At 41.0% G+C, this 24,937-nt stretch overlaps 3 protein-coding genes across 4 annotated transcripts; 1 reads left to right on the top strand and 2 right to left on the bottom strand.

Moving 5' to 3' along the window:
- Positions 1 to 1,579: 1,579 nt before the first annotated feature.
- Positions 1,580 to 7,390, bottom strand: LOC135625783 (zinc finger BED domain-containing protein RICESLEEPER 2-like). Its single transcript, XM_065130874.1, has 3 exons — positions 7,104 to 7,390; positions 6,755 to 6,817; positions 1,580 to 3,771 (listed from the first exon to the last, which is right to left on the bottom strand). The coding sequence occupies exons 2-3, from the start codon at positions 6,757 to 6,759 to the stop codon at positions 1,761 to 1,763; spliced, it is 2,016 nt and encodes a 671-aa protein (XP_064986946.1). The 5' UTR covers positions 6,760 to 6,817; positions 7,104 to 7,390; the 3' UTR covers positions 1,580 to 1,760.
- Positions 7,391 to 8,348: 958 nt separating this feature from the next.
- On the top strand, positions 8,349 to 11,284 carry LOC135637354 (zinc-finger homeodomain protein 4-like). Its single transcript, XM_065150052.1, has one exon. It carries the CDS (start codon positions 10,102 to 10,104, stop codon positions 10,873 to 10,875), a length of 774 nt encoding a protein of 257 aa, XP_065006124.1. The 5' UTR covers positions 8,349 to 10,101; the 3' UTR covers positions 10,876 to 11,284.
- Positions 11,285 to 13,010: 1,726 nt separating this feature from the next.
- Positions 13,011 to 24,830, bottom strand: LOC103978491 (uncharacterized). 2 transcript variants are annotated; one of them, XM_009394299.3, is made up of 10 exons: positions 24,504 to 24,830; positions 23,383 to 23,421; positions 23,034 to 23,154; positions 17,547 to 17,608; positions 17,136 to 17,203; positions 16,773 to 16,822; positions 15,908 to 15,977; positions 14,147 to 14,267; positions 13,958 to 14,074; positions 13,011 to 13,276 (listed from the first exon to the last, which is right to left on the bottom strand). In XM_009394299.3, the coding sequence occupies exons 1-10, from the start codon at positions 24,798 to 24,800 to the stop codon at positions 13,181 to 13,183; spliced, it is 1,041 nt and encodes a 346-aa protein (XP_009392574.2). In that variant the 5' UTR covers positions 24,801 to 24,830; the 3' UTR covers positions 13,011 to 13,180. The 2 variants fall into 2 exon arrangements, with proteins under 2 accessions (XP_009392574.2, XP_009392576.2); XM_009394301.3 differs by lacking the exons at positions 17,547 to 17,608; positions 23,034 to 23,154.
- Between the last annotated feature and the right edge of the window lie 107 nt (positions 24,831 to 24,937).

The following is a 24,937-nucleotide window of genomic DNA, read 5'->3' on the forward strand; positions in this document are numbered from 1 at the left end:
GCCTGTTCTTGTCATCCAATTAATGTTTTAGTTGGGAAATGGCAACAAATCAAGCTCGGAGAGAGGGAGGGCATGGAAATTGCTCCTGGTCGGGTGGGGGCGGATGGGTAGATGATGATGATGATGTTGATGAAACCCGAGTCCGGACCCATGACGGGCCACATGGGTCAATGTCGAGGGACCACATTGGCATGGGCAATAACTATGCCCACGATTGGAGGCACGAGTGAGATGGACATGGCCACCTAATCCGAGTGAGATGAGGCACCAGTCGCTGTCCGAGGGATGGGCACCAGATTTGGGTCGCTTTTCCCACTTGGCATCATCTCTCATGTCCTCCCTCGTAAGAACGAATCTTGATGCTTCGTCTTTCCCCTTCCCTTGCTCGTGTGTGTGATTACTAGGTTTTCCCATGGCCGAGGGTCACATTGATGATGATCTATTTCCACTTATGTCATCCGAGGCCCATGATGTCTTGTCAGGAATCCGATGATAACATCAAATCTTTTATTTTATTTTATTTATATTCTTATATTGGTGAATGAATGAACCTACCAGATAGAGATACATGTCATGATGTATTTGTTTTATTAGCCGATGATGCTGAGATAAAACTGATGTGAACTTGGATCGTGGAAATAAAACTATGATTTAATGCACGAAATATTTGTCAGAGCAATGCTAAAGAGAAGAACTGATCATGCAGATAAGATGGCTGAATAAAAAGCTTCTGTACCAAATGATTTAGGTATCTTAATAATTTGAGATTGGATTGGATGACCTTTAGTGTTAAATGATAATTTTCGTAACATAATTATTAGATCATTCATGTGATGGATTTCAGGTTCGAGTCCATGAGAATAAATACTATGCATGCAGTTTGATATAATACTTATATTATGAAAAGAATTAAAAATATGGCAGCAAAATTACCTTCCAGTATGATGTGCTCTCCTGATGTAACTCATCTCTTCCGGATTGCTCACTGAAAACACTGAAAAATTGGATTGAAGGTTAGAATACATGAAAGCACCCAAAAAAAAAAATCTCCATATCAATAAGATCTCATCTGAAATAGGAAGAAATAAATCAACCTGCAGGAAGTGAACAGTCAATGGCTGGAGTTGGTTGAATCTCTGGCATCTGAAACATCATCACTGGGGGCGCCTTTTCTGCAGATTATTGCCCATTGAATCATCAGATAAATCATTTACAACGTTGCAAACACTTGCATCTTCTTCATGGGAATTGCTGACCTCTATCCATATTGCGAGTTCCTCCACCGGAGCTTGCATCAGTTCCTGCATGCATCAGGAATGAGTGACATAAAAACATCAGCAGAGGCCAACACAAGTATATAATCAATAAGAGAATCCACCTGTTAGTGGTTGCAATGAGATATCCCAATCCTGAATCCAAATTGTGTCTACTTTCTTTGGATTTCTGAACACAATCTTCTCCTGCTATCACAGAAAATGTGTTCTTGAAGTCAATCCAGCATGCCTGTGCAACTGCTACATCAAATGTGGGGCAGTCTGAGGAGATGAATCTACTGGGCGTTTATGGAATATTCAGATAGTAAAAAAACAATATATATATATATATATATATATATATATTATTACAGATAATTAAGTTCATATAATAAATAAAGGTTTCAAGAAATAATAACCTATCTTGACCTAGTAATAGAAAGCTACCATTACATTACATCTGCGACCATACATAATGCCACAACAAAGATGCATTTAAGTGTTATCCTAGGTTTCCATGTTGACTACTGCCGCCAATGGTGGCTCTGCCATGGTGGGCAAGTACTGGAGCCAGTCCTTTGCACAAAAAAGTGCTTCCACTGTCTCTGGGCGTAAAGAACTTCGATATTCATCAAGCACTCTGCTCCCGGTTCCTGAACTAAATATAGAACAGCCTGTATCGACCATTGATACTGGAATAGCTAAAATATCCCGAGCCATCTTTGAGAGTGTAGGATACTTTAGGTAGTTGAGCTTCCACCAGTTCAAGATATCAAACTCTTGAATCCGTGGCATAAGTGACTCTTCCAAATACTGATCTATCTCTGACTTAGAGGACTGATTCACGGCTAACTCAGACAGATACATATCAAAGTCTTGAAGCCCATCCGCCGCAGGCATTGATGTTGTGGGCACATTTTTGTCATCGCCATTGGCATGGTTGGCCTCTCCTTGGTCCACATAAGCCAGAGTTTGAGGAAGTGGCTGTTCAACATATTCGAGATAGAGCTCATGAACACTGTCATCAACCAACTTAACATATCTGGCAGAATCTGCACCATAAATCTTTGAAAAGCTGAACTCAACTAGCTTCATCTTAAAACGAGGATCCATAACCACAGCAAGAGCCAAGACAAGGCTGCAATCTTTCCAATATTTGTCAAATTTCTCGTGCATCTCTTTAGCTATGCTGCTAACCATAGTGTCCTCACTCAATGTTGCATTAGTCAGCTCCGCCTGAGTTTTCCAAGCTTCATGAAAAAATATATTTGCAGTTAGATCTGCTGCTGCCATGACAACATTTGCAGAGTCGTATAGAAGTTTTAGGTATGTACAAACAATGTCCACCTTCTTCCAGTCATCAGCTGTCGGAGCTTCATTGTAATTATCGTCACAGGTTTCCAAGAAATTAAATGCTTGTTTATATTCCAAGGCAGCTACTAACATGAGGTAAGTTGTGTTCCATTGTGTTGTGACATCAAGAGATAGGGCCTTCGTGCTGAGAATTTCAAGTTGTAAGGCAATCTCAGCAAATTTTTCCTCACGGGCCGGAGATGCTTTCACAAATTTTATACTTTCACGAATGTTATATATGATACCATGAATTGAAGCAATCACATCTTCCGCAATAACATTCAGGATATTGGTGTAGCAACGTACAACAAACAATTGTCCTTTCAGCATAAGCATGTTTTTATTGGAGAGGTGATCCCTTAGATTTGCACTATAGATGTCATGTGATGAGCAAGTGTTGTCTAAAGTTATGGTGAACAACCTACTCTTCATATTCCAATCTGAAAGGCTAATACTGATGGCTTCGCTAAGAGCATTTTCTGAATGGGGAGAAGATACCATCATGAAGTTAAGCATTCTCCGATGCAACTTCCACTCGCTATCAATGAATTGCCCACAAAGGCAAATGTAGCCAAGAGTCTGACTAGTTGTCCACAGACCTATTGTCAGGCTAATCCTTCCAGGCATAGTTCCAAAGACCTGTATGAGGTTTTGTTTTTCCTTCTGATAGAGTGATAAGACCTCTCCTTCAATGGTATTGACATCGACCATCCTAAATAGCGGTTGGAGACTATGAACAAAAGCAACGAAAGCAGGGTGTTCAACCATGTCGTGAGGGTACTCATGCACAATGATCATCTTTGCAAGATTTACATAACTTTGATCCTGGTCGAATACACTTGAAAAGCCAGATGACCTATAGCGTCTTTTGGGTGGATCAAGGGTATCTCCATCAACTTTTGCAAGTGCCAGTTTGTTCTGAAATTTTATTTTGGGGCAGGAACCTAAGGCAATATGTCTCTTGAGGTGGCTGGTGCCGGCTATCTTCGACCCACTACTGTATGCAAAGGTTTGTTTGCAAAGCTTGCAGCAAGCTCGTGTACATCCTCCGGATACTTCTTCAATAGTGAAGTGCTCCCAAACTGACGATTTCTTTCTCCCGCGTCTTGAAGTTGGTGGTGTTGTTTCTGTTTTGACTGGTTCAGTATCATTACCTCCGGTCATGCTACATTAAGCATACATATAATATAAATTAAAATGTATTAAAGCAAAATGCGACCAAGGGCTCTTCAATATTGTCTGGATATGCTTAATCAAAACCAAAGACAAAAGATGGGAAGTTCATTATCAAACCATTACCCAACTACAAATTGGACAACAACAAAATTGGAAATGTTGCAATTTAAGGTTTCTGATTAAAAAAGGAGAGCACCCTGTAATTATTCGAAGTTATATGGTACATGTACCTCATCAAGTTCCAAATTGCATGCATACCACTGCAGAGTTCACAATTGCATGTAAACCGTCATAAGGTAGATTTTGTACATGTACCCTCAAAACATCAAAGAAGTGGTATTGTAATGTATCATCACTCACAAAAAAAGGAAGAAAGCAAGAAATCAAAATGTTTCTGAGAATGCACATAAATATGTGCTTTATAGTGTATAGAAACCTACAGAATAAACAAATGCATGCTCTAAACCAAACAGAATATGCACTTATGAATCCCACACTAAAAATTTGATATCAGCATAATTAGGTCTTTAGGGCCTTTTGTAAGGTTGACAAAGTAGCCATGGGTGCAATACAGTTGCCGCAGGTATCTTCTTTATCTTATGTGAAATGGTGAAGTGAGCAAAGTAAACCAAAATATGAAATAGGAAAATTGCTGGAGGATAATTAGATGATCTTTAATGAAATCGTAAGGCTTCACTCCAGACTCTTCTCTCTAGGCATTGATCTTCTGAGTTCCACCCTTGCTGTTAAATTTTGCATCCGAAAGAAATGAGGGGAAAAAAAGCTTCAACTTTGGTGAGTGCAATCTTTCTTGCCTAAAATGATGAGAAAGGGGAAAGAATGGAGGAAGATGTTTTCTTACCTACCAATCTCATCCTCCCCCATTTCCGTGTCTGAAGCCCTGGATTGGAGGCAGAACGTGCAGGGGAAGAGGTACAGGAGGTGGGTGGACTGATGCACAAACAAAAGGTGGATGTGTAGAACATCCATGATAGAGAAGAGGGGAGAGGAGGAAGAGATGTGGAAACCATTGAGGGGCTGGTGAAACTAAAGACATAAGAAGCAGAGAACGAATTGTAGGTTAGGGGGTTTTCATTGGATGTTTTTCACGGCAGAGCTGAGGTTGGGATTCACCATGAGGATCAGAGACTATTATTTGGGCCATTCCCTAGAAGCCCAATCAAGGTTGAGATTCCCATAAAGTTTGAGCTGAAGTTGGCCCTAAACAACATAATTCAGAATCATTTCAAACAACAAAAAAAGTGAATGTTGTTCTGTATGAGAAGCTTCTGACAGAAAATGCAGTCTAGAAGGTTAATTGACAGATAAAAAAATCAATTCAACTAGGTTATCGCTATAGTTTAAGAAGCCAGTTAATCATGACAACCTGTATAACAAAGACTAGATAAAACAATAACTCGACAAACATCAAACTGGTTACAACTTAGACACCAATAGAAAATTAGATTAAGTTAGAAAAAGAAATAATAATGTATATGAATCTTGTTAATTGTTATCAGAAGCAAGGTTCGCTGTATCACAGTGTACCACTCGGTATGGGTGGTTCATACCAATCTAACAAGGGACCGGTATGGGTGGTACATTGGTATGACCCCATGTATCATGTGTCAGTATGCTCAGTATGACTCGATACAGCTCGGTATGTATCATACCGAGAGCAAGTTGGTACATTAGTATAGACTGGTAAGGCGAACCATGATCAGAAGCATCAAAAGAATTAATGTTCAACAAAACAAATACAAACTATGCATATCAAAGAGTATTTACATCCAAAGGTTGGTGAAATAAATAGTAAGCATGCAAGTACAGCAAGCATGAATATATGGACTTATACTAATCATATAAATCAAATCTATTTGCAATAAGCTTTCTACAAAAGTGTATGTAAATTGGCACTCAATCACAACAAAAAATTGTGTATAAAGAATAACATTAACTACATTTATGTAATGAAAATACTACATGCTTCCCAAAGCAAGAAGATCTTGCAAAATGAGACCAAGTTAAAATATCATGACCTAAAAAAGTGAAAATAGGCCACTGCATCAACAGCTTTTTCTTGAGTTCACATTGTGTTCCCAATTGAACGAAATAACTAGTGACTTGAAGAAGTTTTGCAACAAGGGCTCATAATACAAGAAGGAATGGAATTGATTGAGGTAGTTTCAGCTACAGCTACATATACACACCAACAGCTGGGTCCCAACCCAATCCGGCTGATCTCAATGACTAGATTGCGATCAATTTTTTCATTGTATTTTTATCAGCTGAGCTTAGTTGGACCCAGCCCATATCATTCAGTTCTGGCACCTTATGACATAAGGAGGGTAAAGGGGAAGAGGAACTCAGCAGACCACCCATGACAGAAGGTTTCCCCAGTGGAAGAAAGAAAAAAATATTGAACCAGGTGAGACATTCAAGTTACCTTTTCTTGTTTTCTAAATCACTAAATTATGAAATTAATTCTTTTAAATGATAGATGTCCATTTTTTAATAGATTTTTTGGTTGATCCAACACAAACAATCCTGATAGAAAGAACCTGGATACCATTGTATGGAAATAACAGCGGAAGTATAAATGATAGCCTACAACTTATTGTTGCCTACAATAATGACCATATACAACAGGAATGACAATCGTTATTTGGTTTTATCATATATATACACAAAACTCAATTGACTTTTTTGTCTTGACTAAAAATTAGCATCTCATATTGTTCATTTCTTTCATCAAGAAAAAGAAACTTGCATCTTCTAACGTTGTCATAGTGATATGACCAACAACCAACAACCAACAATTCTGAATATTTCTCATTCAAGCATCAAAATGGTATACAACGGGCTTACATAAACAGCACATAGCAAGCTGGAAAGATACCTTTTCTACAGAAAATTGTCATTACCAGCTTCAGCATCAACCATTAAAGGTAACTTTGAGGAGAAGAACATACCTCATATCTTATGAAGAAGCAGTAGAAATCAACAGACCCCAAAGACCCAACAGAATAGACGCACTGCAAAGTCGAGGTACATAATCGTTACATAAATGATCAGCAAACACTCTCATAAAGAAATTTTGAGTTGAGGAACAGACGAGATGAAAAATAACCAGGAACAAAACAAGGAACCGAGAAATCCCCACAGAAGAAACATTCTAACGATGACACAATTACCCAGAAAGCCTGATCAATACATACTGGAACGAAAGAGACAATATTAAACCTCGAGAACTAATCTGCTACTGAGAGACGTAAACACCACCACCACTAGATTGAGAACAAGGCGGTAAAAAGTTCTCACCGACGTCCAGAGCCAGAGCGGGAAGGATAAACCGCGGAACGCTGGAGGAATCGCGTGAGAGAACAATCGAAGTATCCCCGCCCCTTCCGGCGGCGACGAGATGAGCAAGCAGGAGCGGGTAGGCCGGCGATCCGACGGCGGCGCGGCGGTACGGGGCCACCGGAGCCTGGTGGATTGGGTCGGGATGGGGATTGGGGTTAGGGTTTGGGCCGTGGTGTCGAGGGAGCTCGGCGGCGGGCACGGGCGCCGCGATCGAAGCCGAGGAGAGAGAGCCGCTTGGGGTCGCCCATGGGCCGATCCGTGGGCCTCCTATTTATAGCACTTCACGGACCCAAACCGGTCTGGTGGGAGTAATTGGTTCGATTCCGGTTCGAGTCGAACCCAGCCCATTATTCTTGCGTGACTCATGTTGATCTCCCTTTGCTCCACTTTGGTCTTTATAGAACAATTAAGGATCGAGAATAATTTTCTGCAATCTTTCTTTCATTTTTTTGGTGGAACTGAAAACGAATCAAATCTTTATTTTCCTTTAGATTTTATGTGTGCCACAAGAACTCCAATCTCTTTTATTTTCCTTTAAATTTGCAATAGAAAAAGCTCCAATCTCTTTTATTTTCTGAATTCTATGATCATTGTGAGGTGATAAATAAGCATTGTATTGGGATCACAAGGAAAAGTTGATGATCTCTAGACTAAGGTTCCATTCCAGTAAGATGAGTTCAACAAAGCCAATCATAGCAGTTCCCTTCTCAAAGGAATTATGATGAGCTGCACCAGAAAATGGCATGCAGAGATGTTAGCATTCAGCAAGTTCTATATCTGCCAATCTTGTGATGATTCCAAAAGTGAAGGGCTCAGAAGCTGGTAAAGGGAACTATAGTAGAATAAAGGAAATGAAACAAAATTAAAAGGTGGGAAAGAAGATTCAAGAAAGGGATTTTGGAGGAAGCAGAGCTGAATAAAGCAGTTTGCTGTAAAAAGATGCAGAGATGAAAAGAGAAGAGCACTAATCCTCAAGGGTAACATGTCAATGGGGATTGGTGAAACAGCCTGTTCTGATACAATTCCACCTTAAAGGTTTCATGTCGGCTTCCCCAGACATGTTCAAGGATCTCATGCTGTTCTACAGCAAAAGTGGCTTGTGATGGAGGATGTTGCTCAGCCAAAGAACAATGAATCCCATGGACCATGGCATTCACCTTTTGTTTTACCCTTTGTTCAGTGAAGAACCGGTAATGATCTTTGAATACAGAGCTCAAACACTCGATAAGAGTGTCCTCAAACAGACGTTTATGTTTCCGAGGAAGGAAGGAAGGAAGGCTCTGAAACCTTCAAAGCCTGATCTAAGCTCGAGCAGCATTGCCAGTAGCCGACCAAGATAGTGCAACGAATCATAGGATGCTTGAAGTATGAGAGATGCACCGAGTAAAGTCCCATCGCACATGAATGGTGCATTATTTTCTTGCTGACAATAAGATAATGTGCATGAAGAGCTTCCCAGTGACGTTGATGACAGCAGGTTCTCATCGGACTCATTGCACGCCCGAAGTTGCTGCCAAATCGTCGACATCTGATTTCCTCGGCGAGAGGAATGGAATGTTGAGGGTATGCTGTGGGGACTTCGGCCACTCTCAAGCTGTGACGTGTTTGTGTCATTTGTTTTCCTGTAAGGGTGTATTGTTAGCAAGCTTTCTTTATGTTCCTCGACGCCATAATGAGGGGGACTGTTGCTGCTGCTTCCTCTCTCTCTCTCTCTCTCTCTCTCTGTCTCTCACCGAGTGCCTCCCTTCTCTGACACAGCAGTCGTCTCTTTCTCTGTCTCATCACTCTCTCCATCTATGGCGTAAGCTTGATTCCTGATAGTGCAAGCAAAGCAAACACCCCACTTTCTTTTTGTTTGGTCACAGCCTCCCTTAAAACTTTCTCGGTTTTCCTTTGTCCTGTAAAATTCTACCTTCCCTTTCTTGTTCCAACATTTGTGCTCCCTCACTACTGCTGTAAGACTCTTATTGTCTCACACCACAGCCCTTCTACCAAATCACTTTATTTCCTCTCTCTGGGATTTCTTCCACCCTTTGGCCTTTATTTGTTTTGCCTTCCTTCTTCGGTCCAAGTTCCTCTTGATGCTCAATTCTCGCAATGGAAAGAACAACGAAGCATACACTGTACCTTCTTATGGGATAAAATCCATGCAGATTTTCTCTCACCTTCCATGCCTGCAGCCGAGAGCGAGGATGGTGGGATTTGCTCTGTCCCAGGTTGTCAACCATTCTGCGCTTCTGCATGACTCCAGGTATCATGGAGTACCTCTTCTTGCTCTCTTCAGCTGTCCTTGGAGACAATGAAGAGGTTCTAGGAAGAAGACCTTTGGCACTGTTGTTGTTTTCTTTCTCACAGCCCACAGGAACTAATTGAGTTGTCTTTTGTATGAGATTTGAGGACTTCACCTTCTTAGAAAGAGCGGTAATTACCGGTCTACAGATCATAATGAATGCTTGGTCTTATGGAGACTCCAAAGTTCTTCCTCCTCCTCCTCCTCCTCCTTCGTACAAGGAAAAACTTCAGGGCAGTCATTCGGAACAAATTCTTCGAGTCTTCTTCTCCCCCTCGTTAAACTGCTAATCTTACTTACCTTCCTCTACTTTCTTCTCAACGCATTTACATCGAGAAAAGATTCAAGCATCTCTTCCATTGTTAGTGTCTCCGATCTTCATCCACACTTGGGTCCTCACCCCAAGGAGTGTCAGGATAAGGATCACCAGAACCTGAGGGTTTTGATTTCTGCAAAAGCCAAAGTGATCCATTAGTATCTTAGTTGGATTTCCAAGACATACCCGAAGCCATAGCTTATGTTTTGAGCCTTGAGGGTGGTCTAGTCTAGCTCTCAGAAAGAAAGAAGAAAAAAGATCAATCTTTCTTGTCCATTGTCCTTTTCCTTCTGGTGTTCAGGTCAAGAAGAGCACTTCAAATAAAGAAAGAGAACAAAGATTGAGAGAGAATGGATGTTTCTGGTCGTGAAGAAGAGATGCCAACACCAATGGCCAGTGCATGTGTTGGTGATCATGGCCACAACAGCAGCATCCATGACACCCCTCCTATCCACCACTCCACCAATGGGCCTCCTCCTCCCCTCTCCATTGTCACCACAGAGGACCACCATCACCATGGCAAGAAAGGGGTGGTGGTGAAGTACAGGGAGTGCCACAAGAACCACGCAGCTTCCATCGGTGGGAGTGCTACTGATGGCTGTGGCGAGTTCATGCCAAGTGGGGAGGAAGGAACTCCAGAGGCCTTGAAGTGCTCTGCCTGCGGCTGCCACAGGAACTTCCACAGGAAAGAGAAGGAAGGCGAGCCCTCGTGTGACTGCTTCCACCCCTTTAGGGGGAGGAAGGTGATGATGGGTCAGAAGGGCTTCCTCGTCTCAGGATCAGATGCATTTGGCTACAGCCCTGCAAGTAACAGCCTCGTTCCAAGGGTGGTGATGCCACTGGGAGCCATGCAGACCTCCGAGTCTGACGAGATGGAAGGAGTTGGCGGGATGGTGCCGATGCCTGCCATGGTGAAGAAGAGGTTCAGAACTAGGTTTACTACAGAGCAGAAGGAGAAGATGCTGAGCTTTGCTGAGAAGGTGGGATGGAGGCTTCAGAAGCAGGAGGAGAGTGTGGTGCAGCAGTTCTGCCAGGAGACTGGGGTGAAGAGGAGAGTCCTCAAGGTGTGGATGCACAACAACAAGCACAATTTGGCAGGGAAGATCTCTCTCCAGCTTGAATGACCACTTCATTCTGCCATTCTCACTGTCATTTAGTGTTTCCATAGCAAATACTCATCCTACAAGTTTTGAGTTTGGTGGTCGCATGCCATAGCTATTTTCTCATGTCACTCATGAGGTGATGAAGGAGGATAGGAAGCTTGGTGGATTGAAACCATGAACTTTTTCTTCTACAGAGTTCTCCAAGCTTAGTTGTTGATCACTTCAATGTCATTCCAGGACTATGCTTTCAGGTGTTTCAGACAGCTGACAAGGAAGACATCCCTTGAATAGTTATCAATCACTGCCTCTTTCTTTCATATGGCTGTATGACTTCTCTTTGACCTTCTCTTTTCATTCTCAAGAACTGGTTTGTGTTTTCTTGATCCTTCATATAAGAACTTTGAATATGAACAGCATGTCATAATTGGCAGATCAATTGGCAAACCATCAAAATATACTTAGTTGTACATATATAAACACACACACACACACACACACACACACACACACACACACACACATATATATATATATATATATATATATATATATATGTTATTTATACTTTAAAATAGAGGACAAGTAGATCATATATTTTATCATCAAGAAGATGATCAAAATGAGGAGAGAGAGAGAGAGAGAGAGAGAGAGAGAGAGATGCTATTTATACTTTAAAATAGAGGACAAGTAGATCATATATTTTATCATCAAGAAGATGATCAAAATGAGGGGGGAGATATATATATATATATATATATATATATATATATATATATATATATATATATATATATATATACTTTAAAATAAGGACAAGTAGATCATATATTTTATCATCAAGAAGATGATCAAAATGAGGATCAGAGCTGGCTCTGCAAAAAGATTGAATTAATACATTACCTTGTTTCCTTAAGGTCACTATGATCTCCACCTTTGTTTGTCAAGTAGGTCACTATCCTACTATCATGGTTGAAAGCACTCCCCCACTGAGTTCAGCAAATACATGTGAATCCAATTGCACAAGGCAAGCATGTAGTCATCCATGCAATTTATTATTTTTGGCTAAGAACTCTGACCACAGAAGCCAACTATCAAACATTATATTCCCATTGAAGTGTAGAAACTTGGGCACAACATACATGCATACCATATTTCCCTTTGAGTAAGACAATAAATATATTATTTCACCATTGATATTTGAACTACCAACCTTTAGAAGACATTGCTGTCACCATATAGTCAGTCTTTTGTCATTAAACATTGCCAAGGCAATAGCATTTACTAGTTTGGTGCCATCTTCCTGAACTGACTGTATGTTCAGTTTCCTCATGAGTTGGTTCTGAACAATGTACAAAGCAGTGAAGTGCATGGGATAAAGTTCATGTGATATTAGTAAAGCTTTCTTTATCTCAACTGAAGCTGTGAGTGCTCACCAACATTATCTCCCTAATAGAGATGTTTTTACAGCATCCCCTACTAGACTCTACTATGCTTCTCCTATGTTGTGGGAACAGATTGCAGGTTTCACTGCCCATAGGCTGGTAAAGTACTGGAAACTTACCACAGATGGGAACCAAAACAGCAGGTCAACTCATTTAGTGGCATTTATGATAAGGGTATAAGGAGCATCACTGCTCCATTGGAGAGTAGTGCTCCCTGGTTAGCAATCACATGCTTTGACTCTGAACATAAATATTTGTCTAGCACTGGAAGGTCTATTATACCATAGAAATAGAAGGATGTGCAATGTTCTCAAAGATTTGGGCAATCAGTGTCCTCAAAGTATAAAAGTTGCTTGAGACAGTACATTACCATATGAACTAGTCTGAAGCACATCTACAGTGTGCTGGCATTGCATCAAGGCATCAAGGTAGGACCTTTGTGGTGCGCAAATGACTGATTTAGCAAAGAAGTGTAGTTTTGCTAGGTCTCCTTTATTCTCTAAATGTGGTCAACATAAAAAATAGGATGATAATGATGAGTGGTTGGGGTGATCACTACTAACAAAGGATAAATGGTGATGACCATGGAAATGTTTAATGACAAAGAAAGACATTTATATGATTACATATAAATGGTGTAATGTATCTGTACTTGAAGGAATTAGCATACTTCAACAAAAGCTCAATCGTGGAATTTCTCAGTGGAATGCAATCTATCAGCTAAAGGTACTGGTTTAGATTTGTCAAATGAATTACTGAGCATCATACATTTCTTCACTTCTTTTTCTAGCTGGGCGAAAGTTTGGTAAATGACACAGCTTACTGCATGAAATGGAAGGGACACGTCTCGTGTGATACAGTCCAATGAGCTTGCGAAAGAAAATCTAGTTACTGGCAGAGTATGTCTGGAATAAGTAAGACAAAATCTTCTTATAGTCACCCATTTGTAATCCGGTGTTAGGATCAACAAGATATGGTACCTGCAACAGATAAATGCCACACAATTGATGTTAGGATCAATTACATTAGATGTTGCAATAGCATGACAACAAAAATATCTCAATGAAACTTGTCATTGCCAAGCAATCCTACCAACGGATCCAGCAGTTGTCATTGCCATTATTTTCGAAGTCCCGTTCCTAGATACCAATCCGTGCCATCATATTCTTCTATCTATGATCTCATTGTATTACTAGCCTATATCTCCAGATAATCACATACTTAGAGAAACCCATAATTGGTTATCAGCTAAAAGCCTACTTGCTTTATAAAAAAATAAATTTCTCATGATAAAATAGAAAACAATTGAAGTATACAAGAAGGTAAACAAGTATTACAAAGGATTATTGGGCTATGCTTGTTAATTATGTGATATTACCTAGACCCATAAATACTTCCTACTGTGTCAAGAGGATTAGCAAGGAAGAACAGGTGCCATGTGGCCTCTTTAATACAAAAATGGGTTCTTGTGCTGACATAGCAAACTCTTTTTCTAATAAGTGCATGATTTCCCAGTAAGAAGTTGTTTACTTGGCTATCTAGAATAGAGAACATTGTGCTTAAAAATTCAGTTGATATGCAAGCACAACATCTTTCTGTGTATATTTAGATATCTTCTTTTGTTTTTAATGCAAATCGATCTTTACACCTTGATGGCTCACCTTGTTCGAACCAGATGTCTCAAGAAGCAACTTGGATTTTGTTGAGCCCTCTCCAACATTTTGGAGAATGTATGGAAGTTCCAACTCACAAAGCGCTTCTCGAACAATCCTAGAATACTACATATAAAAAGAAGATTGAGGATGGAAAAGACATCAAAAGAACATTTGTCGAAGGAAAGTATTGCATACCACACTGTTCTCATATGAATAAAGTTCTAGCTTCATCGAAGGTTCCTTTCCTGCATTTTTCCACAATGTCATGCCTCTACCGGCCCGTAGAAGAGTAGGTACCCATCCTGTGAACACTGTGCTGCTCCTCCCATAGGTGGGTAAGATTTCAATTTATGAAATTAGACATTCTAGAAATTGGTGTCTTATTTGGCAATATATTCTCAAGTAAAATGATTCGACAGTTCTGCACCAACAATGCAGCAATGATGGCAGTGAAGAATTCTTAACTACTTAGATGTTGAAGTTCACTTGATACACATGTATATCATCATCGTCACATAAGCCTTTTTAACATCAAGATGAAGTCGGTACATGGAGCCTGAAAATTGTACCAGCCACATGAATTACTTGATTGCCAACCTGACAAGGCTAGGGTTGAAACAAAAATATTTATAGTTCACGGGTACACGAATGGCTAAAGAAAGTACATACATATAAGGACAAGCTCAGCATAGGTCAAAAGCTACAACAAAGGTGACAATAAATTGTAGTTTGTACATCATACCTAATTCTTCCTCGGAGGGTTCTATGTTATGATACTGCATAAAAGTTCCTGTAGCTATGTATCTCTTTCTAGTTCCTATGTAGTGGCTCATGTCATAGGTTTAGCCAGTCTTCGTTCATTTAAATTATCATGTGGTCTTCAACTAAATGAAACAAGAAAAGTAACATTATACAGAGAGACAACCTAAGAAGACATGTAATGGTGATTATCACAGAAAAGAAAACCATTGAACTACATAATGAAAGAATTAGACAACAGTTAATATAAATTATTAAGAAATATTCAAGGAATTTTCAGGAAAAATTATACCTCATGGAATTAAAGAGGAATTGACTGTGATTAATAGCTAATTAGTAACTCATATTATCAACAACATAATGACAAATTCTGATATTAAATGGTTCTAGAAGTATGTTCTACAAGCATGCTAATAGATAATGCAGGTAAACAGAATCGTACATTCAGAATGATCTAATTTAAATCCAAAGAACAGGATTCCTGGTCTGCTACCTTATATTAAAACCTAGGAACAATCATCAAGAGACATCTTTGCAGAAATGAAAAGCGACATATTCAAACCTGAAAATCTTGAGATTATATATACAGCTCTAAAAGAAGAGTCTTGTAGTGCTCTTGACATGGATATAATTTTGCTAATATAACAAGAAGTGGAAAATATGACACAAATAGGACTATTGTCAAAATACGGATTCCTCAATGGGACACCAAATTCAACTTACGTATGGATGCTTGCATGGCATGTGTATAAAGTTACCAGGATTCTGTAACATCCAACCAGCATCTTAAAGAAGTTCCAAACTCTTTGGAACTACGATCAACAAGGCCAATATCAATTTCAAGAGACTTAAACTAATCCGACCAAGTAAACCTGTAACTAAATGATCTTCTCAAGTTGGACACAAGATCAACTTCTTTTATATTACATATGCCAGCTATTGCCTACTTTAGTCACATTTCTAGTCATAGTACTTCTTTGAAAGTAATTGAACATTTTTAATGCTTGAACTAATACTCCTCAACATTCAAGCATCACTACATGTTATGTTATCCCTCAGAAATCAATACTAAGAGGCCAGGTGTTAGATTCTCAAACTCCCCTCCCGCCGAAAACAAAAAAAAGCAAAATATAACAAAACAAAATGAAATGTCAGTATCTAGATGAACAAAACTTCAAAATGACTGATAAATATTACCTCTCCAAGAGACCAAAAGATGGGTTCCTCCCTTGACCATACTGCCTGAATAGGTACTTCACTATATCATCTATACATGTACAAATTACATGTTATAAGGAGGTTTTCAGACATCAATAAAGTTTACAAGCAAGATCACAGTAACATGCAGAAAGATAAATATTCGCATGATTCTAGAAGTAGCAAATCACAAATATGATATCCACCTTCAAAGCTCAGTTTAACATGAATAGCAACTGGTACACGAAAGCATCATCCTTGTACAAGAAACCTAGCCAACTAAGAGTAGATGCTATCACAAATTGTATCAAAACATTGCATTTGCATGCAGATAATGGCATGAAAATGAAGCCTGCCATGAAGCTACTACCTCTTATCAATGATAGGAACTTCACAGATCAAAAGATCCCGTTATACATTATAAATTTAAAATAATTCCATAAGCAATACTGGTATCAAATAGATATATCAGTAATCATCTCTTTGTTACATAATAAACTTTAAAAGGTCATTTGGTTCACAGGTTTTGATCACTGGAATGAAAATTAAAATAAATGGTATCAATTTCAAGAGTTATATTTGGTTATGGTGAATAAAATTTCAAATCTCATCATTAAGGGAATCAAAATCCCCTATATGGAAAGATTTGAAATTCTACCTAGTGAGCTGGAAGTGTGATTTCAGATCTCATTCCTAAAAATTCTAGTGGATTTCAAATTAAATTCTGATTTTAATTCTGATGCCAACTGTTATGGAGAAGACAATCGAGAAATACCAAACTAAATACTCTGGTTTAAAAATTTTCACCTATAAGTTCTGTATTCATGTGCAATAACTGAAAGCATACTACAGCATGATGACTTACTGCTTTCGTACGTTGAAACACCAGTATTCAAATCCACAAGAAAAGGAAACCTGCATAAAAGCATTTTTCAAGTAAAAATGAGATTCTAATAAACCCCACATAATAAAAGCATCACAACAAGAGAAACTTCACATCACAGAAATATATTCTTTCAATTAATAACTAAATGGCACGTCTCAGACCAATTCATTGAAATTATGCATATGCAAATGTCCAAAAAAAGAAATAGAAAATAACATAAGCTGCAATATTTATAAATGAATATGTCATATTAACATCAAACATGATAATGGATGACAATTATAATTATGGAAGTGCTATTACTCAAAGTATTTGATTAAAGACGGTGAATGTAATACTTACTGTTCTTTCCCACCAATACTCCGGACCAATTCTCTATGGCGTAGTGATCCTTTTGGGCAAGGGTAAACCTGAAAACTGATCCAAATATGACAAACTGACATATGAAAGTACTTATCAAAAAAGAGAACATGTTAAAGTACAATATCATGGATGGACCTGAAATTGAATCGATGTATTATTTCTAATAACTCAGAGAAAATTTTACTGGAAACCAATTAAATCTATGTGGGAGATTAAATGATCACTAATTCCTATTCATTTATATCATCAAATTATGTTTCTTAAGCATGAAAGAAAGTAGGACTTTGGATGCCTTCATTGCCAACCTTCTTCACACAAAATTTCAGATAAATGTGTATACGGACTCACAGGGTTAAGGGTAATAATAATATAAGTATCACTTTTTAGTACCTCTACCGTGAGATCCAGCTCAGTCATTGCTTCTCTGACCCTCCTACAAAAAGGGCATGCCTCTGTTGAAAAATAATATTAAGAACATTCCACTTGTGAATCAATGCTATTCTGAAAAAAAGTGTCGCAAGTCGCAACACAATCAACATAAATATCATAGTGAATGAATCATTTTCTTAATAAGGTAAGAATTTTAAGTTGAGAAATACAACTTCACAGGTACACATTTCATGTGTTGCCCTAATGACACGGACTTAGCTGGTTTTGCCTAAGTCGTGCGGCACCCTTGCGCGTCCGTCCGCAAAGGTCAGCCTCCCCGAAGCCTCCCATTGTCCCTTAGGACCAACAAAAGAGAGAACGGGTTAAAGAGAACGCCTCAATCGGGATCCACAAGCAAACATGTCCGAAAAACACTTCATAGACAAAGCAAATTACAAACAGACTTTACAAGCTCTGAACAGTGACACAACAAAGGGTAAAATGGTCCATTACAGACCGAAAAGCTCTCGAACGTGTCCACATGACACAACCTTTATTTACAAGCCTAAAGAGGCCACCAACCCAACTAACATGGGACTATTAAGCCTTCGGCCGCCCCTCTACCTGCTGTACAAGGCATGAACATGCCAAACGACACGGACATACATAAGCATTACATCAAACACCCTGTTTCGAAGTTTATCCGTGACATTCTCCCCCACTTATCCCTTCGACGTCCTCGTCGAAGCCTTTGTGAACACTGCAACTCTTCGCCTTTGCTGAGTCTTCAATCTTCTGCTCCAGCTGCAATGCGCCTCCTGGCTCCCAGCTGCTCTCCGCTGCTGTTTCTGAGTAGTCGAACCTTTGATCCGCCATGTGGGGTTGGCTGAGTTGTGTTGATCCTCATTGATTCCTGCGGATCTCCCAGATGAAGGAAAAGACCATCCTTACTGCGCCAGTCTCTCATAAATTCCACATGCTGCTCGAATTGGGTGGATGCTTGTTGGAGCTTTAACGAGCATCGTCTCGCAAACTTCTGAAGTTTTGGGTCCTTCCTCCACAAAATCTGCTCATTGACTCTTCTTTCAGTTAGTTGTCACATCCAAGTAGGTTCGCATCACTTCCGCTTTCGATTGGCATTTCGTTGGGAAATGAAGCGGACAATCTACTCTCAGTAGCACTGATCACCGTTGGTGAGGATTTGACAACTATTGTCTTCCGTTATCTTCGAAGGGTCTTTGAACTAGTGCAGAGCTCCTCTACTGGATAGATAAGAGAATTGGGGTACTCGGTTTCGCCCATTCTCTTAAGAGTTGAGAAGGCAAAGGTTACTTGACTTCGCCCGCCTCCTCGAGGTTGTACTTCATGCATCGAGCTGGTTACTGGCCTTCGCCTGCTCTTTGCTCACACTTCTGAAGCACTTGAAGTGTTTGCACTCCTTGCGTTGAGTTAGTTACTGTGATTCACCTTCTCAATGCCATTGAACTTCTGGAATGCAGGAAGTTTTCACCCCAACTTGGAGTAATTCTCTGATAGATGAGGTCGCCTCTGGGATTGTACCATCTTCTCCATCAACCCTACCGCCTACTCCACTGAGTAGCAAAGGTACAGCACCACGTACTGCTTGCTTCGTTCCTTGGTCGTGCACTCTTGCATAACCCGAAGTCCTTCACTTACGGCTATCTTGATGTGAAACTTGTTGACACCGGTCTTACGAAGTTTCTTGGCCTCTGCCCTTCAGCCTTGTCTCGGTACTTGGAGATTGCCTCTGCATGCTCCACCTCCTCGGCCCCTTTCACGACCAAGCGCTCTCCCTCCGTGAGAGCAAGGGATCAATGACTTTCACGGAAGTCCCGCCTCTGCAGTACCATGGTGCTGCCATGCCCATGGCGCTACTATCCGTCGCCTCGCCTCTGAATCCCTTTTCTTCACAATCAGTAGATATGTCTCTGTGGCACTCCTCTGAGTCCACCTCCATTCTAACTGATGCTTGATTTTGGGTAGCTAAGTCCCTCTGGACTCGTTGTCGCTTCCTCGCTCCTTTCGACCCCATGCTTCAACACCTCTGTGTTTTCCAAGCAGTCCGTTTTGTCGATGGAAAGACAGACTGCAACTCCCATGCATGGCCTCTGCCATCACGTTGTAGAGTTTGCACCAATTCTGTTCTCCTTAGCTTCCTTGGTAGCAACGTTCGCTTACTCGGCCTTGTCCTCTGACTTGCCGGGCTCCCTTAAGCGAATATTAGCTCTGGAGCAGTCCAACTCTCCAGCTGCTTCGATCATACCTCTGCATGATCAAGTTCCCCCCATGGAACTCACTGGTACTTGTATTCGAACTTTTCCCTTGGTGGAACCCAGCCCCCATATGCTGATGACCAAGGTTTTCATCCGATGCAAAATTCGATGCACGCACGGAAGACCCGCCTCTGCGGTACCATGGCCTTCACTCCTTGAATCCATAGCCCTTCTTGACGTCGTGTTGTTCACCGAAGTGGAACTTCCAGTAGCTCCCGATCATACCTCCATATGATCCAGTCCCTCCCGGGACTAAGTCGTGTGTATCGCATTGCCACGAACTGTTCCACCACGATCCGCTGCACCATGTCGCCTCCTGGTGACATCTCCATTGCATTCTGATCCTTGTGGAATAAACTCAAATTGTGAACCCTCCATGTGTGGCCTCTGCCAATACATCGCAGGGTCTCTTCCACCTTCGATTTTGTTCGCTCCTTTGGCAATCGACCTTCATCCACCCACTCTTGGGTTACACCTAGATGAAGCACCGCTCTAGGACAGTCCGTCGCCTAGTAGCTCCCGAAGTCCACCGACTTCGCTGTAATTTGTGCACCATTGCCTGGATCCTGGGCCTCTGCCCCTACCAGCACAATCTCTGCTGCGCACCGCTTCCTTCATGGCAACTTGAATGGCAACACTGTGGCATATTCTTCAAGAGTACCCGCCTCTGCGTCCTCTTGCCCCGTGCTAAGGCCTTCTGAACCCAACTTCGCCTCTGCAAATTGAGTCGCCTTAGTTCCTCCATCAAATGCTCCTCCGAGATAAGGTGCATGTGCCCAGAAGCTCCCTTCGTCTTTGGCACCATGCAAGATGAGTCCACTCCGTCAGAATGAAGGACCCATGGAACAACATGATCCTGCTCTTGCCTCTACAAGAGTTCATGTCCTTGACCTCTGTCTAAGGAAAGCACTGTGCCTCTGCTCCATGTTCCAACTTCTCTGCTGGCTCCCTTCATGCGGCTTGGGTACTTCGCCAAGTTACACCCAAGTTGCTCAGTTCCTCGTTTTTGCATTGAGTCGATGGTGGCCCTCGCGCCCACCATTCCACGGGTCAGCCCTCCCTTGAGTCCGATCTCCATATCGACTCTAAGTGTGCCTTCATTTAAGTTGCTTCAGGTCGCTCCCCCACTTGATCTCGCAATGCATCCACCAATGCATTCTCTCGAGCGAGATCATGCGACAACTCCTCGCTGCTTGTTCGGTCCATTGAGCTTCATGGAGTTGTTGTTTGTGAGGTACTCCTCCTCAACATGTGAAGTCCGTCTCACATGATTCTCCCTCTGGAGAGCCGAGACTTATCCCTCCTGGATAATTGTCCCGTTGGAGCAACATCTCTCTTCGTTTCGGAGACCACCATCCCCTTGGACTACTCCGATCTGCTGAACAAACTGTGCATTGTTCTGCCTCTTGCAAACGCACTTGCTAGATTGCGCCTCCACGTCAATACAGCCACCGCTGCACCCCTCAAGGCCTAGCAACATGCTGAACTCGTTGCACACTTCAGCCTCCTCCGGACGTATCCTTCGCATGCCGAAGAGAAAGTTTCAATGCTCACTGGCGCCGAGTCTCGACCGCCTTGGGATGGCCACGAACATTCCATCGTCCGCATACAAGCCCATGCATGAGTACCGAATTCTTCGAGTTAGCAATTCCCCTCACCTCTGTGAGCTTTGCACAACTCTTTCGGTCGTTGAGCAACTCATTCCACTTTGCATGGTCTCGTCCTTTTGCCAAGCGCCTCGCTTGCCTTGAGCACCATCAAGTAAAGTTGTCAACGTTGAGCCGTAGCTCAAACTCAGCCATCCCAACCTTTGTGCGCTCCACATTCTTCCAAGCTTGCCTGTTCTCGTGGTGCCTCTTGCGCGAAGGGTTGGCCATTCCTCTGAATGCCAAACTCAGATGCCCGCTCCTCTGAGCGACTCCTTTTCCCTACATCTCCATGCCCGTTTTTCCCCAAACGGTCGCGCGTGTGCTGACTGCCCTCAACGCAGCCCCGCTAGGTCCCCCACGTTTGCATGCTAAGTGTTTCTATGAGTGCTTGTCCCGCTCTGATACCATATGACACGGACTTAGCTGGTTTTGCCTAAGTCGTGCGGCACCCTTGCGCGTCCGTCCGCAAAGGTCAGCCTCCCCGAAGCCTCCCATTGTCCCTTAGGACCAACAAAAGAGAGAACGGGTTAAAGAGAACGCCTCAATCGGGATCCACAAGCAAACATGTCCGAAAAACACTTCATAGACAAAGCAAATTACAAACAGACTTTACAAGCTCTGAACAGTGGCACAACAAAGGGTAAAATGGTCCATTACAAACCGAAAAGCTCTCGAACATGTCCACATGACACAACCTTTATTTACAAGCCTAAAGAGGCCACCAACCCAACTAATATGGGACTATTAAGCCTTCGGCCGCCCCTCTACCTGCTGTACAAGGCATGAACATGCCAAACGACACGGACATACATAAGCATTACATCAAACACCCTGTTTCGAAGTTTGTCCGTGACACTAAGTCAAACAAAAAAATGTCTTTTCGATTTATTTGATGAAAAACAAGCAAACATGACCTCTAGCATGTAAATGACATGAATGACCTGGATTAGACTAAATTCTCCAATGAAGCCTCTTTAATTTTAAGTTGATGTAACTAATAAAGGCACCATGATGTTTTATAAGCCTCCCGATGGGTTTTAGAAAAGAAAAAGGAAAGAGAAGTACATCTACTAAAGATGTAAGTTCTCTCACCATATTAACCAAAAAGGATTAATAACCTATGATCAATTTTTTCGTGAACAAACAAGACAATAGGATGAACCCAGTGCACGAGGATCTCGTAAATGGGGTCTTTGGAGAATCAATATATGCAACCTTACTTTACTTTATATTTACTTTATAATTAGAGATATTGTTTCTGAGACATGAATACTGATAACCCATATTGTAAAAAACAATCTTACCATTGTACCAAGACAAAGAGACTCATAATTCTTTACAAGTTTGTCAAATGAATTTCATGTGCTAAGTAGGAGTTCCAAGTAATGATTCTTAATCTACTTTGTTCTTAAGCATTAACGAAGTTATAGTGGGTTGTTACTTAATTTGGCTGGTTTTATATGATCACTTAAAAGCATATCTAAAGCTAGATCCAATCACTTGTAGACTGTTTGTTTATCATAATTAAACATGAAAATCCCTCTGTAGATTAAGAAGAAGCTTACCAAATTCATATATTTGCAAGTATGGTTGTGGACTTGTTGCAGATTCCAGGTTGTTTATGTTGTTTAATGATTTTGAACCCCATGGAGATCTAGCTAAACTAGATAGTGAAGATGTTGCAACCTGTGAGATAAAACAGGTACTACAATAAAAAATAAGACACGTGCTACAATCAAAAGGATTACATTCTCATATTACAAAGAAAATTGTATATGTCCTTTATCCTAATAGTTGTTCGCTGATTGGTTAAGTGCATCATGTAGCTAGCAACTAATTCAGATGAAGAATGATGCATATTGTATACTCATAGCAGTTAGTAGTAAAAAAATATAAGATTAGGATGTATCCTACCTCTAGAAATTCATTTCGTTCTTGAGACGGATCTCCTCCCTGTTGCAAAGAAAAAGATCAAAACACATCAATCATATCCATAGAGCGGCTTAAAACTTTAATGGGTTCCTCAAGCACAACAAATAAAGCTAACTAAGGGAAACATTATCAGTCTAATTATTTGTTGAAATTATCTGGCAAGCATGGTATTATTACAAGTAAAATATTCTCTATGCATGAAAAAGCTTGTCAATAATAGATTTGAGATCATCTGTGTTGAACTGTCAGGTCAAGGTGCATTTCAAATGGAATGGATCCATTTTGAATCCAGAGGTCCAAGGGCAAGACCTGGGAATTAAAGGGTAGAAACCAAAGAAGGTACCAAATAGACAAGGTCCTGACCCTCATATTTCAACCTTCTGTAATTTTGTAAGATGGTTTTATTTTACTCTCTAAAAGACAAACTTCTGCCATATGGCTGCAAACGTCGATATGTAACAAGAAAAAAGGCAGTTTAAGTGTCTACATTATCCAAAACATTTGGTAATTGAATCCGAACTTTAGGAAATGAATCGATGTGAGATAACTCTTGTTCCCATTTCATGGTCCATTTGGTTCAGAAGCAGGAGGAAAGTATAAAAGACACAAAAGGTCACAACGAAATGTGCTATTCGTAGGGTTCATCAATTTAGTTCTAACAAGATAGCCGCTTTTTAGTTTGAATCCAGGTTTCCAATCTACCAAAATCACTAATATCCTCACCAGATATTCTCATTTGAATTTTTTGCAGAGAGAGAGTAACCCACTCAAATTATATGATCAACCTTTCTTTCACATAAATAGATTTGATTATTGCTTCCCTAAAGCAGGTTTCATCAAAATTTCGACTTTGATGCTATCTGGTTCCTCCGGCACTAGGGGTCCAGTTTCTAATCCAGAGAAATGAAGAAGGTGAAAATTAATTTGATTTGATGTTTACGAGGCACATGGATTAGAACAAACAATCCTATTGAGAATAACCCTAACACTGAAAGCACGAACTAAGATTCGGATAACTAGAACAACCACTTCTTTAAAGTCCTAGAACGTAGTACAATCAGAATCAAGAACAGAAATGCCAAAGAGGAGAGAGTAATTCTTACACCAAAGAACTTGAGAAGAGGGCAGAGCAGGGACAAGAAACTAGTAGAAGGGCTTCCGGAACCAACTCTGCTTTCCACGGCAGGATCTCCGTCTGTCCCTGGAGGCCGCGCGTTCCATCTGCTTCTTGAGGAGGGCGACGAGGGGGGCAAGCTTCCGCTGCTATAGGATCTCCACGGTCGGCATGGGGAACCTCGCTCGACGATTGAAGCCCTGCTGCGTCGGACCACCAGGCGATTGGGTTGGCCATGGAAGGATCGCAGGGGGTAGAACGGGCGGCCGCATGCCACGGATAACATGATGGTCTGTGCCTTCGAACGCCACCAGAGGGCCGCGTGCAGACCCTTGATTTTGTACGCGTGATTCTTATCTGACCGTTAGATTCTAAATCAACGGATGTGATGTCCGGAGAGAGGACGTTATGGATGATGGGATA

This window comes from Musa acuminata, chromosome BXJ1-3 (assembly GCF_036884655.1).
Source record: "Musa acuminata AAA Group cultivar baxijiao chromosome BXJ1-3, Cavendish_Baxijiao_AAA, whole genome shotgun sequence".
NCBI classification, from domain to species: Eukaryota; Viridiplantae; Streptophyta; class Magnoliopsida; order Zingiberales; family Musaceae; genus Musa; species Musa acuminata.